The sequence below is a fragment of the Sardina pilchardus genome, chromosome 4, assembly GCF_963854185.1.
Source record: "Sardina pilchardus chromosome 4, fSarPil1.1, whole genome shotgun sequence".
NCBI classification, from domain to species: Eukaryota; Metazoa; Chordata; class Actinopteri; order Clupeiformes; family Clupeidae; genus Sardina; species Sardina pilchardus.
Genome location: NC_084997.1, coordinates 31123636 through 31139968, shown reverse-complemented (window position 1 = coordinate 31139968; position 16333 = coordinate 31123636). Strand labels below are relative to the sequence as shown.

Here is a 16333-nt window from a genome sequence, read left to right as displayed (position 1 = left end):
CATTACTGATGTGAGATGGCAGTAAGATAATAAACATGGACACAGAGGTTCAGGGTACTGACAAGACTGTGCCATACTTTTAATGGCTTCAGCATCATCTATAAAGACAAAAGCATGAGGTCAACCTTTCAAAGTAAAAACATATACTCCATTACAAATCCATGCACAATCGGTAGCATCACACAATCAGTTAACTTTTGTATAGACAGTCATTTGTTCTAGTTGTGTAAACTCCCCTGCAAATGTCTTTTAATTTTTGATCTTGTAATGAAGACTTTATCACACACCTTATCCTTTATAACACCTTTATAGTTGAACTGCTGGCTACTCAGTTCTGTTTTTTTTTTCAGAAGGGATCAGCTAGTCTCATCTTCAGGTGAGATATAATAATTGCTTTCCCTCGCTGACACTGATGGTGTCCTGACATTTCACTTCATTTCTTTGTTTTTAGAAAAAAATCACATTAAATTGTCACTCAGTTTTCCAGTAGGTTCCAGTGTCTACAATTCAGCCAGTGTGAATGTCCTGTCACATTAAGAATACTGGTAATGTTTTGTCATGTATGGATCCTTAGGTGTTTCTTGAGAGAAGAGTTTTGAGCAAAGGCCTTTCCACATTGTGAACATGGATTTTCTCCAGTGTGTGTAATCTGATGTATTTTAAGATTACCCTTCTGTGTAAAGGCCTTTCCACATTGCAAACACAGATGTGGCTTTTCTACAGTATGGGTCCTCTGATGTAGCTTGAGATGACTCATCCGTGTAAAGGCCTTTCCACATGTAGTACACTGATGTGGCTTTTCTCCAGTATGGGTCCTCTGATGTAGCTTGAGATGACTAATCTGTGTAAAGGCCTTTCCACATGTAGTACACTCATGTGGCTTTTCTCCAGAATGGATCATCTGATGTTTCTTGAGATCACTGGTCTGTATAAAGGCCTGTCCACACTGTGAACACTGATGTGGCTTTTCTCCAGTATGGATCCTCTGATGTTTCTTGAGATGACCCTTGTGTGCAAAGGCCTTTCCACACTGCGAACACTGATGTGGCTTTTCTCCAGTATGGATCCTCTGATGAATCTTGAGATCACCCTTGTGTGCAAAGGCCTTTTGACACTGCAAACACTGATGTGGCTTTTCTCCAGAATGGATCATCTGATGTATCTTGAGATAACCCTTGTGTGTAAAGGCCTTTTCACACTGCGAACACTGATGTGGCTTTTCTCCAGTATGGATCCTCTGATGTGTCTTGAGATCACCCTTCTGTGTAAAGGCCTTTCCACACTGCGAACACTGATGTGGCTTTTCTCCAGTATGGATCATCTGATGAATCTTGAGATCACCCTTGTGTGCAAAGGCCTTTCCACACTGCGAACACTGATGTGGCTTTTCTCCAGTATGGATCATCTGATGTTTCTTAAGATTATACTTACATGTAAAAGCCTTTCCACACTGCAAACACTGATGTGGCTTTTCTCCAGTATGGGTCCTCTGATGTCTCTTGAGACCAACCTTGCGTGCAAAACCCTTTCCACACTGCAAACACTGATGTGGCTTTTCCCCAGTATGGATCCTTTGATGTACTTTGAGGTTAGACATCGTAATAAAGGCCTTTTCACACTGAGAACATTGATGTAGTTTGTCTCCAGAATGTGTAATCTGATGGCCAGTGAGCAGCTCCTTCCTGGTTTCCAACTCCTGTGGTAATTTCTGGTATGACGGCTCCTGGCTACATGAGAGCTTTTCCTTCCTGTGTTCTGATTCAATAGCTTGATTCCTTTGAATGTCTCCTACAACATAATAACAAATCAAGTGTTTGCAATAATATATATTCACATTTGTTTTGCTTTTTTTTTATCATAATGCAAACTGTTCAGAAACTCACCTCTTGGAAAAAAATCTGTGTCATCATGAAGATCTGAAGCTATATCTTCCTTTTTTATTTCCTCTGATGACATGAGTATTTCAGTCTTACATTCATGATCCAGTTCAGGTTCCTCTTTCTCTTTCTGAGTTGTAAACAGATACTCTTGTAGGAAATCATCAAATTCTTCTTCACGCTCCATCTTCACTACCGTGAGATGGTCAGATCCTGCCATTTCAAATGTCAGTTTAGAGAATAAAAGCAATCAAACAATCCTTCAATACAAAGGCAGATGTAGTCCTGTAGTTAGGTGTACCAAAGGTGACTTCAGTATTGAGACCCCAGTCTGTTGTGTTCATAATATAGTCCTTCTGCCTGCCCCATTAGCTTCTAGAATTCATACCTAGCCAATCAGCTGCAACTGCTATTGGAATGCAAATCTGATGTGGGAGGGAATTCCATATGTATGAGTTCTCTTAACACACCTGATGGTCCTCAAATGGACACGGTCAGACGTCACACTGCTCAAATTCCACAAAGGAGAACAGGTGGGGGTGGGGTGGAGCCATGTCAGTGTGGAATGTAACCCCGCATTCACACTGTCTCCGTCCGTCAACGGATCACGGAGGTTGGATCTGCCGTATGTGTATTTGCATACACGTGATCTGATTGGCTGACGGATCCGTCGCTGCCTGAAAAGTTGAACATGAACACAACAGACTTTCTTGACGGAGGCAACGGAGCTGAAGCGACGGACGGACCCAAAATGCATTTCGCGTCTGCCCCATGCAAAGTGAATGAGATCCGTTGACGGACGGAGACAGTGTGTACGCGGGGTAAAGGTTATAGACTTTGAAGTTCGCCTACAAAAAGGATCCAAAGCTGCCATCTTTGCCCATATAAGGAGTTCCGGGAGTTCATTGACGCTAACTGCCTATGGCAAGTTGAATGGTAAGTTAGCTCTGGGGTAGCAAAGATCAAAGTGTGCTGTCTTCACCTACCGAAGATCACAGTATCCACTAGACCACAGTGGACAAAACTGTGTAGTGAAAAACGTCTGCATTTTCAATGTCATCATCACCGTGAGAGTTTAACAGGTGCGATAATTGAAAATCCCCATGTTATTTTCCCATAGAAAAAAATCTCAAAATACCGGATCTCCTTATTTGGGCAAAGATGGTGGCTTTCTTGTAGGTGAACTTCAGAGGTCTATGGCTTGATCTGGATACATGCTGAATTCTCTAGGTTATTAGAGGTGTAGCAAATAGTGCATGTTTGCATTGCCTTTTTTTTTTTAAGTGGTCATGCATGGTAGAATGTGTTACATACCAACATTAATTCTTTGTAAAATAACATAATTCAGGTATGAGTATCTAGAGGTTTAAACTTAAAAGTTGCATTTTGAAGTAGGCAGAGAGTTATCTCTGCACCAGAATCGTAGACATGTACACTGCACTTACAATCTCTCGTTTCTCTCATCTCTCATGGTCAGTCAGCACTGAAGCAATAGACAAGAAAGGGCAGAGCAGGCTGTACTTCCTGAGGAGGCTGCGGTCCTTCAATGTCTGCAGCAAGCTCCTCTGGATGTTTTACCAGTCTGTTGTTGCCAGCGTCCTCTTCTATCCTGTGGCATGCTGGGGAGGAAGCATTAAGAAGAGGGATGCTGGGTGACTAGGAAGGCTAGTTCTATGGTGGGAGCTGACCTGGAGTGCATTACTTCAGTATCAGACCCTGAACAAGCTACTCAACATCCTGGACAATGACTGTCATCCACTCCACAGCACTATCATACAGCAGAAGAGCTTGATCAGTTGGGGACTACGCTCCCTGGCATGCACAACGGACAGACTGAGGAAGTCATTTGTACCCAGGGCCATACAACTCTACAATGCTTCACTGAAGGGAAAAGGAGAGTTGGACTTCTATTCAGAGTATATCTTAACCTCCACCCTCTTATACACTGTCATGACATGGCTTACATGTCTACCCTGTCTTATTCTGTCCAATATTTGACCAATGACTGATGGCTGCACCCATATCTAACTTATCCCTGCACTGCTGCTATAATTCTATATTACTTTCTTATGTTTATCTTAATTGTCCATATATTTATATTCATACTGTTATATTAAAATGCTTACATTTTTGTACTGTACATGTTTTTTGCCAGTCACTAGCATTTAATCTTGCACTGTTGCACTGTTGGACTCATTTGCACTACCAACTTGACACACACCTCATACCGGATGACAGTCTTCAGTGCATTGATGCACATCTTTATTTCTAGTACTTTACTGATCCTTTAGTCATGCTGATTGTTGATTTGCTTTGTATTTTCCTGTGTACATTGTAGTGTATGTTCTGTGTGGTGTCTTGAGCTGCTGGAACCTTGCATTTCCCCTTGGGAAATAAAGTATCCATCCATCCATCCGTCCATCCGTCCGTCCGTCGGTGCTGAATCTTGTCTGTCTCTTGAACGTGTCTCTGTCTTGCCCCTCTTGGATACCTGTGCTACATTTCTGGATATCTGTACCCTGACCCTGGATTATCTTGTGACCTTGATTTTGGTTTATGCTTCCACAACTACTGAGTCTTTGTGCATTCTGAGTGAACTTTGAACTCCAGAGATTTGTTCTACTAGCTCAAGTTTTCTTTGTATTGTTTGCTAAAGAGACATTTCAGTTTCTGTTGAACTGCCACAGCTGTGACTGTGCTCCTCTTTCCAACCTGAAACATACCTGCAGTATAATGTTGGTATTCCTATCATCTAGTAATAGTATTGACAGATGCAGTGCAACGCATCAGTAGACAAATGTGCTTGTTTTCAGGATGACACATCTTAAAATAAGTCAAAGTGTTATTGATCTTGATATAAGCTGAGTAACACATGTTTTTATTAGATAAGCAGTTTTTGCAGTGTAATTATTCTGCACTCTTGATTATCAACTCTTGCTCTATGCTGCTTTGGATAAAAGCATCTGCTACAAAATGTCATATTTCAGCATAGTGTCTTATCACTGTGTTCAGGTGACAATGTGATCCATGCCTATTTTAAATACCCACACCCATACACACAACTCCATCATCAACCAATGGCAAAACCATGCCACTCAATACAGTTATTAAATTACACATCACATAGTCTACTAGTCTCATCTGTAACACATCAGACATAATAGACAGAATAGAAGCTTCTAAGGAAACTACATTTCACTTGAGCACACTGAGGGAGGCTTTACTCTGAAGCATTTTTATGCCCAAACAACTTTTGTTAATTTAAGTCATGCCTCCTCCCTTTTCTTTTGCTTTTATAATTTTGGATTAAACCCAAACAGATTATCTGAAAAGGCTATAATGCCAATCATAATGACAAAGGATTCTGGGTGGGAACTCCATATAGGAATGAGCACTCTTCACACGTCTGATGGCGCTCAGACGGCCATGGCCATTATTCAAACTGCAGAGATAAAGGAGAGCAGGAGGATGGGTGGAGGTGTGAACTTGCTATGATTAACCCCTTGGGTACTTTCAGTGTAATTCTGTCAGGACCGCTTGGGTCAAATGCAAGAGAGAAGTATCTTTAAAGATCCAATTATATTTTGTATTTTGCTGTATGGCTCTGTTCAGAGGAAGCTCTCTGTCTTTCCATGAGCTCCATGGAAAGCCTAGACAGGGAACAGCAGAATCTTCAGGGGACTACCCAGTTTAAACTGGGAGAGTAACTCTTATTTCCCCCGGACAGAGCAAGCAACAAAGACAACAGTACAGTGTGTCATTATTTAAGTGAATCACTTTGAGGTGGAGCTGGGGAGGTGGTGGGTGGCAAAGCAGCGAGCAGAGAAAGCAATGCAGACTGACGCAGCTTAAATAAGGCGCCCTTGTGAGAGAGACTACTTGCAAGAGAATGGAACGATCAGCTGAGCAGAACAGCTGACGTGGGCTGGGTTTGGCATAGCCAATAATTAACTGACAGCCGTGGCGGGCTTGACTTCGCGGCCTTCCAGAACCAACGCAGAATGCCTGATTTTCATTATCTTTCATTTCCTTGGTCTAGTCCAGACAATCATGCTAAATTTTGTTTCTTTTCTGGATAGGCCAGATGGTCTAAATGTCGGATTAAGCCTACCTTACATTGACAGACTTGGCAAAGATTTGGAAAAGATTTTTGAAAGACTACAGTCTCAGACCCTCTCACATCTAAAGACAATTCATTGAGTTTTTAGTCACAGTCTAGTCACAGGCCAGTCTCAGATTAGGATTTTGCACTGTGGGTCACTATTTACAAGACTGCTGGTAGATTCCTTCAAATTATTTCCATTGTGCACTAGGCTACACGTCATCATCAACAGGAACTCACATGATAGCCTACTCATATCAAAGTATTTTTTTCGCGTTTCTGCAGCATTGTTTGATGTGTGACATCACTAACAGATATAAAGTTGTTCTGTCACGTAGAATAGCCGACTAATAAATTATAAGAAATGACATAACAAATAATCATATAGGCTACAGCTGTCGCCTATTTTGCCCCTTCCTGTTTCGTGTTCGTCCGAGGTCACTATTGGTTTTTAATGTTCACGTCACTATTTGCATGAGCCACGACTGAAAAGACTTCCGATAATATCAAACATGTTTCATACTGTCGTAACAGCAAAACTAGAAAAAGTAGTTCGCTGTCTGCTTCACACAAGGATATTGGACTTCTCGATAGGAGATGTATTTATGAAGGCGGGTCCTTGTAAAACATCCTCGCATGTGATTTGATAAACCACTTGCCTGTTATCTTGAATGACGTGCTAGGCTTCTTTAAGCTCTTGCCAAACCCGGTCGGAAGAAGAGTAAAGACATCCTTGCCACCAATAAATGCCTTCAAAACTATTCTCTGTTAATCTTTTAAAGAATGAATACTCGACAAAACGGTTGAAATAGCAGAATCAATGTCAGCACAAGACTCCTCGCTGCGTGCCGCCATTGTTATTTGAATCAAACACTCGCTTCGGCGCTCCTGATTGGTTGCTCATTTTTTTATCACTGGCAGAGGTTTGGATTGCCCTCGCGTCCAGACCCTTGTGTGGAGCTCAGCGAAACGCCTCTGGTGGAGCATGGCGGAACTACAAGGGTCTGGCGAGAGTCAGGCTAAAGATTTCTGCCCGATTTTGGAAATTTAGTCGCCGACTGTTAAAACAGACCAAAATCGTGCAATGTAAGCCAGCCTTAAGGCACACCAATGTTCAAATATAATCTCACAACCACTAATTATGAATTTTCACACACTATTGCAGGCTATAAAAGGGGTGTTCATTTTTTTGGCAATCTAGTTGCATCTGGTTCCTCAAATGCTGAGAGTCAGAACACATTTAGATTGTATGTTTTATTATGTTTGTATAGTGTCTGATAGTACCTCTACATTGTGTGACTACTATGAACATCAGCATTCGCCATTACTAGAGTGGGATGGCAGTAAGAAAATAAACATGGACACTGAGGTTCAGGGTGCTGGCAAGACTGTGCCAAACGTTTAATGCCTTCAGCATCAACTACAAAGACAAAAGCATGAGGTCAACCTTTCAAAATTAAAACATACTCCACTACAAATCAATGCACAATTGGTAGCATCACACAATCAGTTAGCATTAGACTACTTTTGTATAGACAGCCATTTTTTCTAGTTGCGTAAACTCCCCTGCAAATGTCTTTTAATTTTCGATCTTGTAATGAAGACTTTATCACGCACTAACACCTTTATAGTTGAACTGCTGGCTACTCAGTTCTGTCTTTTTTTTCAGAAGGGATCATCTCATCTTGAAGTGAGATATTGTAATAACTGCTTTCCCTCGTTGACACTGATGTGGTGTCCTGACATTTCATTTCAGTTCTTTGTTTTAGAGAAAAATCACATCAAATTGTCACTCAGTTCTCCAGTAGGTTCCGGTGTCTTCAATTGAGCCAGTTGTGTGAAAGTCCTGTCACATTAAGAATACTGGTAATGTTTTATCATGTATGGATCATTTGGTGTTTCTTGAGAGAAGAGTTATAAGCAAAGGGCCTTTCCACATTGTGAACATGGATATAAATTTTCTCCAGTGTGTGTAATCTGATGTCTAGAAAGGTTTTGAGCTGTTGTGAATCTTTTTGGGCATGTGGTACACTGATGTGGTTTCTCTCCAGTATGGACCCTCTGATGTATCTTGAGATTACACTTCTGTGTAAAGGCCTTTCCACACTGCAAACACTGATGTGGCTTTTCTCCAGTATGGGTCCTCTGATGATTCTTGAGATAACCCTTTTGTGTAAAAGCCTTCCCACACTGTGAACACTGATGTGGCTTTTCTCCAGTGTGTGTACTCTGATGTTTCTTGAGATCACTCTTCTGTGAAAAGGCCTTTCCATACTGCAAACACTGATGTGGCTTTTCTCCAGAATGGATCCTCTGATGTATCTTGAGATTACACATCTGTGTAAAGGCCTTTCCACACTGTAAACACTGATGTGGCTTTTCTCCAGAGTGGATCCTCTGATGAACCTTGAGATGACACATCTGTGTAAAGGCCTTTCCACAATGCAAACACTGATGTGGCTTTTCTCCAGAATGGATCCTCTGATGATTCTTGAGATCACCCTTTTGTGTAAAAGCCTTTCCACACTGTGAACACTGATGTGGCTTTTCTCCAGTGTGTGTAATCTGATGTGTCTTGAGATTACACATCTGTGTAAAGGCCTTTCCACACTGTAAACACTGATGTGGCTTTTCTCCAGAGTGGATCCTCTGATGTTTCTTAAGGTTGTACTTATTAATAAATGCTTTTCCACACTGAGAACATTGATGTAGTTTGTCACCAGAATGTGTAATCTGATGGCCAGTGAGCAGCTCCTTCCTGGTTTCCAACTCCTGTGGTAATTTCTGGTATGACGGCTCCTGGCTACATGAGTGCTTTTCCTTCTTGTGTTCTGATTTAATAGCTTGATTCCTTTGAATGTCTCCTACAACATAATAACAAATCGAGTGTTTGTAATAATGTACAGTATATTCATTTTTTTTGTATTTGTACTTATTTTAATTTTTTTGCATTTTTTTTATCATATTGCAAACTGTTCAGAAACTCACCTTTTGGAAACAAATCTGTGTCATCATGAAGATCTGAAGCTATATCTTCCTTTTTCATTTCCTCTGATGACATGAGTATTTCAGTCTTACATTCATGATCCAGTCCAGGCACTTCTTTCTCTTTCTGAGTTGTAAACAGATACTCTTGTAGGAAATCATCAAGTTCTTCTTCACGCTCCTTCTTCACTACCGTGAGCTGGTCAGATCCTGCCATTTCAAATGTCAGTTTAGAGAATAAAAGCAATCAAACACTCCTTCAATACAAAGGCAGATGTAGTCCTGTAGTTAGGTGTACCAAAGGTGACTTCAGTATTGAGACCCCAGTCTGTTGTGTTCATAATATAGTCCTTTTGCCTGCCCCATTAGCCTCTAGAATTCATACCTAACCAATCAGCTGCAAGTGCTATTGGAATGCAAATCTGATGTGGGAGGGAATTCCATATGTATGAGCTCTCTTAACACACCTGATGGTCCTCAGGTGGACATGGTTATACCTCACACTGCTCACATTCCACAAAGGACAACAGGTGGGGGTGGGGTGGAGCCATGGCGGTGTGGAATGTAAAGGTTATTGCTTGATCTGGATACATGCTGAATTCTGTAGGTTATTAGAGGTGTAGCAAATAGTGCATGTTTGCATTGCCTTTTTTTACAGTGGTCACACATGGTAGAATGTGGTACAAGAGAGCCGGTCCAGTGCTAGTTTATGTAAACACTGACTTCAGGTATGTCTGGACAACAGGAGCTCAGGCTTATTTGCCATTTATCTGAATGGCTGTGTTGTCACATGCCGTAGCTATTTCTAGGTTATTGTTGCATGTTGCACTGTTCCTGAAAATAATGAAAATCAAAAGTTATCATTATTTATGTCTGTATTGATGAGCACATCTATCGCTATAGTTTAAAATATTATATTTGTAATTTTTGTCATTTATATGAGCATTATATGAGGACAGAATATGAAGATAGTATAATTTGCATACCAACATGAATTCTTTGTAAAACAACATAATTCAGGTATGAGAATCAAGAGCTTTAAACTTAGATGTTGTATTTTGAAGTAGGCAGAGAGTTATCTCTGCACCAGAATCGTAGACATGTACACTGCACTTACAATCTCTCGTCTCTCTCATCTCTGAATCACAGTACTGGATCTTGTCTGTCTCTTGAACTTGTCTTTGTCTTGCCCCTCTTGGATATCTGTGCACTGACCCTGGAGTGTCTTGTGACCTTGATTGTGGATTATGCTTCCACAACTACTGAGTCTTTGTGCATTCTAGATGCACTTTGAACTGCAGAGATTTGTTATAACAGCTCAAGTTTTCAAAATATCATATTTTTCTAATTGAGTATAGCATTATATGAGTACAGAATACATCAAGATAGAATTAGAGGCTATAATGCTAATCATAATGACAGAGGGTTCTGGGTGGGAACTGCATAGGAATGAGCACTCTTCACACGTCTGATGGCGCTCAGACGGCCATGGCCATTATTCAAACTACAGAGACAAAGGAGAGCAGGAGGATGGGTGGAGGGATACATTTCAAGATTAGCAGGGATTGGGTTGGTTTCCCAACCAATTCCTCTATTCTAACTGAAAGCATTTCATATTGTATGCTTCTGTATGTAATGCAGTTCAGTTCAGCCATGTTTGTTCTTCAATTTAATATGATTTACCCCCCTTGAGTATTTTCTGTGTAATAGTATTACCTTTCATTTTGTTGGTCATAGTGAGTTGCAATTTAAACATGCTAAATCTTGTTTATTTACCTGCACTGTATAGGCCAGAGCTTCTCAACTCTCTGGGGCTAAGGCACACCAATGGCCAAATCAAATCTCCAAAGCTCACTACCACTGCTAACTATGAAGCGTCACACAGACACTGTTGCAGGCTAAACAACGTTTATTCATTATTCATGAGCCTATGTGCACTGGGTTCCTCATATGCTGAGAGTTAATTATAGAACACTTTTAAATTATAGAACAAAAAATACAGATTTGTATGTCTCTTGTGGTAAATCTCTGATAGTGCCTCTGCGTTGTGTGGATATTATGGACCTTGGCTTTCGCCATTACTGAAGTGGGATGGCAGTAAAGCCTACCTTACATGGATAGACTTTGCAAAGATTTGGCAAAGATTTTTGAAAGACTACAGTCTCAGACCCTCTCACATCTAAAGACAATTCATCGAGTTTCTAGTCACAGGCCAGTCTCAGATTAGGATTTTGCAAAGACTGTGGGTGACTATTTACGAGACTGCTACAAGATTCCTTCATGTTTCATGTGTGACATCCCTAACAGATATATAGCTGTTCTGTCACGTAGAATAATTAGACTAATAATTTACATGAAATTAAATAACAAATAATCATGTAAGCTGCAGCTGTCGCCTATTTTCCCCCTTCCTGAAAAGACTTCCGATAATATCAAACATGTTTGATATTGTCGTAACGGCAAAACTAGAAAAAGACTGACTCCGACGGACTTAAAACCGCTAAGATTGGCACCTTACACTAAACGATTTAGTTGACGGGAGCTCGCCGCAATTTCATTACAACTCCCATGATTTCCACCCGATTTTGGAAATTTAGTCGCCGACTGTCAAAACAGACCAAAATCGTACAATGTAAGCCAGCCTTAAGATAATAAACATAGACACAGAGGTTGAGGGTGCTGGCATGACTGTACAAAAATCTAGTTGCATCGGGTTCCTCAAATGCTGAGAGTCAGAACACATTTAAAAATAGATTTGTATGTTTTATTATGGTTGTAAGTGTCTGATGGTACCTCTACATTGTGTGGCTACTATGAACATTGGCATTCACCATTACTGAAGTGGGATGGCAGTAAGAATAAACATGGACACAGAGGCTCAGGGTGCTGGCAAGACTGTGCCAAACATTTAATGCCTTCAACATCATCTACAAAGACAAAAGCATGAGGTCAACCTTTCAAAGTAAAAACACACTCCACTAGAAATCCATGCACAATCGGTAGCATCACACAATCAGTTAACATTAGACTACTTTTGTATTGATAGCTATTTGTTCTAGTTGCGGAAACTACCCTGCAAATATCTTTTAATTTTAGATCTTGAAATGAAGACTTCATAGTTGAACTGCTGGCTACTCAGTTTTGATTTTTTTTTTTTTTTTTCAGAAGGGATCATCTAGTCTCATCTTAAGGTGAGATATTGTAATAATTGCTTTCCCTGGCTGACACTGATGTGGTGTCCTGACATTTCACTTACGTTCTTTGTTTTAGAGAAAAATCACACCAAATTGTCACTCAGTTCTCCAGAGGGTTCCAGTGTCTTCAATTTAGCCAATTGTGTGAAAGTCCTTTCGTGTTAAGAATTCTGGTCATATTTTTTCATGTATGGATCCTAAGGTGTCTCTTGAGAGAAGAGTTTTGAGCAAAGGCCTTTTCACATTGTGAACATGGATATAGTTTTTCTCCAGTATGTGTAATCTGATGTGTAGAGAGATTATGAGCTGTTGTGAATCTCTTTCCACATGTAGTACACTGATGTGGCTTTTCTCCAGTATGGATCCTCTGATGTATCTTGAGACCATGCTTGTGTGTGAACGCCTTTCCACACTGCAAACACTTATGTGGCTTTTCTCCTGAATGGATCATCTGATGTTTCTTGAGAACACTCTTCTCTGTAAAGGCCTTTCCACATGTAGTACAATGATGTGGCTTTTCTCCAGTATGGATCCTCTGATGTAGCTTGAGATGAGACAACTGTGTAAAGGCCTTTCCACATGTAGTACAATGATGTGGCTTTTCTCCAGAATGGATCCTCTGATGTTCCTGAAGATTATGCTTATGTGTAAAAGCCTTTCCGCACTGCAAACACTGATGTGGCTTTTCTCCCGTATGGATCCTCTGATGGTTCTTGAGTTCACCCTTTTGTGTAAAGGCCTTTCCACACTGCAAACACTGATGTGGCTTTTCTCCAGAATGGATCCTCTGATGTTTTGTAAGATTATTTGCATGTGTAAATGCCTTTCCACACAGCAAACACTGATGCGGCTTTTCTCCCGTATGGATCCTCTGATGGTTCTTAAGTTCACCCTTTTGTGTAAAGGCCTTTTCACACAGCAAACACTGATGTGGCTTTTCTCCAGTATGGGTCTTCTGATGTATCATGAGATAGGCTTTTCGTGTAAAAGCCTTTCTACATTGTGAACACTGATGTGGCTTTTCTCTAGTGTGGATCCTCTGATGTTCCTTAAGAGTGTACTCGTTAATAAAGGCTTTTCCACACTGAGGACATTGATGTAGTTTGTCACCAGAATGTGTAATCTGATGGCCAGTGAGCAGCTCCTCCCTGGTTTCCAACTCCAGTGGTAATTTCTGGTATGACGGCTCCTGGCTACATGAGTGCTTTTCCATCTTGTGTTCTGATTTAATTGCTTGATTCCTTTGAATGTCTCCTACAACATATAACAAATTGAGTGTTTGCAATAATATATATTCACATTTTTTTGTATTTGTATATATGTATATATTTTGATTTTTTTTTTTTTATCATAATACAAATTGTTCAGAAACTCACCTCTTGGGAAATAATCCGTGTCATCATGATGATCTGAAGATGTGTCTTCCTTTTTCATTTCCTGTAGTGACATGAGTATTTCAGTCTTACATTCATGATCCAGTCCAGGCACTTTCTCTTTCTGAGTTGTAAACAGATACTCTTGTAGGAAATCATCAAATTCTTCTTCACTCTCCTTCTTCACTGCCGTGAGCTGTTCAGATTCTGACATTTCAATTGTCAGTTTAGAGAATAATAACAGTCAAACAATCCGTCAATACAAAGACAGATGTAGTCCTGTAGTTAGGTATACCAAAGGTGACTTCAGTAGCCTATTGAGACCCCAGTCTGTTGTGTTCATAATATAGTCCTTCTGCCTGCCCCATTAGCTTCTAGAATTCATACCTAGCCAATCAGCTGCAAGGGCTATTGGAATGCAAATCTGATGAGGGAGGGAACTCCATATGTATGAGCTCTCTTCACACACCTGATGGTCCTCAGGTGGACATGGTTATACCTCACACTGCTCACATTCCACAAAGGACAACAGGTGGGGGTGGGGGTGGGGTGGAGCCATGGCAGTGTGGAATGTAAAGGTTATTGCTTGATCTGGAAACAGTTGGAGAGACGGGTGCACACATCCAAAAAAATGTTTAGACAGGTGCCAGACAAAAAACTTGTCAAAAAGTAAAGGTGATGGTCTGCACACTGCAATGGATCCAAAATAATTCTTTATTTGTTAAAAGGCAACGTTTCCATCAACAGATCTTCATCAGGCAAAGTAGGAACTGGCATAGAAGGCCTATATCACATGACCGATAGGCCTAGTAATCAAGCACTTGCCTTAAACAGGCGGGGTGCACCCATGGGTGGCAATCAGCACAGCTTCTAGGCCCAAATCTCATTGCATAACAACATTGTGCAAAATGCATGTGCTGGCAAAACACCAGTGCAGAAATATTGTGCAAAAATGCATGAAATAGCAATAGAATCACAATAAATATAGAAATTAAGTGTATAGGAGTTTATAATTAGCTGTCATACGGAACACTATGGTGGAAATATCAAAAGAAGGGTTTAAGATCAAAATACATGTTTAGACCCTTTGGAGAGATGGTGTCTGGGAACTCTATAAGCATGAACACTCTTCACACATCTGATGGCGCTCAGACGGCCATGGCCATTATTCAAACTGCAGAGATAGACTATTGGGCCTAGTCTGTGGTCAAAGTTTTCTCAATGGATTCCTGGTCAGAACCCCTTTTGGAACAGATTAAGACTTGGGGCATGTTACATTTTGGCCAAAAATTCAAGATGGCCGCTGTATGGGCAATTCCATATCAGTTGGAACAGGTCCGACACCATGGTCCTCAGTTTTTCCTGATTTGTGGTCCAAATGTTCCTCCATGTCTCATTAGAAGAAAACCAAAATGTTAGCTTGGTATCTTGTGAAGTTTCTGAGATATGGCTCTTCAAATGTGGATAGACGTGTCCTAAAAAAGGCTGAAAATGCCTGTATTTAATGAGCACCCCTCTCCTGTCTTAAGGCTACCATATTATTTTCTAAAAATGTCAACACTGGGGCAGTACCTTGTTTAGTTGTCCAATATCACAAAAAAAATACAGTCCTTCCCACCATTGAAGACTTAAAGTCGAAACAAACCCATATTTTTTTTTAAAGCAATGAAAAACAAAAAGCCTGTTTTTGTTCTCTTATGGTCATGAATGGATAGCACTCACATTTTTAAAACTTTACATATAGTCCATGAGGAAGAGAACATGTTGAAAAAAATTGAGATGGTAAATTTTGTATTTCGAAGTTGGCCAACATGGCATTTTTTCCTAAAAATAACAATTTTATTGCCTTTTTTCAAGGACAAGATGAAATGCAAATCCAACAATTCTTTTTTCCTGCATTAGTATGACACTTTGTAGACCATGTGAATGTGGTAGATACGACCTGTCCATTTTAATATCCCCTCAGTAGGCCTACATGTCTGAAGTTAGAAAAAATTAAAAATGGTCTTGGCTGAAGGAGGTGTTGGTTTGATTTGTATGAACCTTTTAGAAGGACAAGATGGGGTTTAAACCCATTTTTTTCTGTTTGAGGGATCGGATTGCCATCCTGTAAACAGGATAAAAATGTTATATCCCATTTTTACTCTTTATTGATCCCTTAGAATATGTCCAAAAGTTGTCAAAAATGAAGGCGACTAAATTGAGGGACTTAAATGGCCAAGTGGATCAAGTCACACAAGGCTAAAAATGTAATATAAGACAGATGAGATACTGAGGGAGAACACTGTGAAATGTATAACCCCTGTTACGATGGCCAGCGGACATAACTAAACCACCTTTGTTACTGTCAGTGGCCTTGTCCACTTGCAAGGCAAAACATGAGTGTTTGCGTTTGTCAAGCAGTTGTTGAGATCGCAGCACAGCAATTTATTGTGTCGTTGGACAGATAGCCAAGATATCCTTCAATTTTACTGCGCTCCTCACGAACATGAATGTTTTTTTTTTGTTTCCGCTGCAATTAAATTCATACATTTTGAACTTCGCCCGCCGCAAATAATTTCTCTGCACTGAGAACGTTGTAGACAGATATTAGACCTATACCTGCTATTGATCTAAAGAGCCTATACATGCCTTAAGTTCGTCTTCTGTCTACAATATGCTCTGCTGCGGTCTAGTCACCAACTGATTATGAACGGGTTGAAGAAAAAGAAGAATGGATTTTGGCGTGACATTTCTTGTGTCTGCGTGAGAGCGTGAGATTGATGCTGAAATCGTGAGTGTCACGGCGGGAGCGTGAGAGTT

General features: G+C 40.5%; 1 protein-coding gene across 1 annotated transcript; it reads right to left on the bottom strand.

Annotated features, from left to right (window-relative positions):
• Nucleotides 1-556: 556 nt before the first annotated feature.
• Nucleotides 557-9181, bottom strand: LOC134078979 (zinc finger protein OZF-like). The gene is made up of 3 exons (XM_062535142.1): nucleotides 8968-9181; nucleotides 8700-8843; nucleotides 557-1788 (listed from the first exon to the last, which is right to left on the bottom strand). The coding sequence occupies exons 1-3, from the start codon at nucleotides 9179-9181 to the stop codon at nucleotides 557-559; spliced, it is 1590 nt and encodes a 529-aa protein (XP_062391126.1).
• Between the last annotated feature and the right edge of the window lie 7152 nt (nucleotides 9182-16333).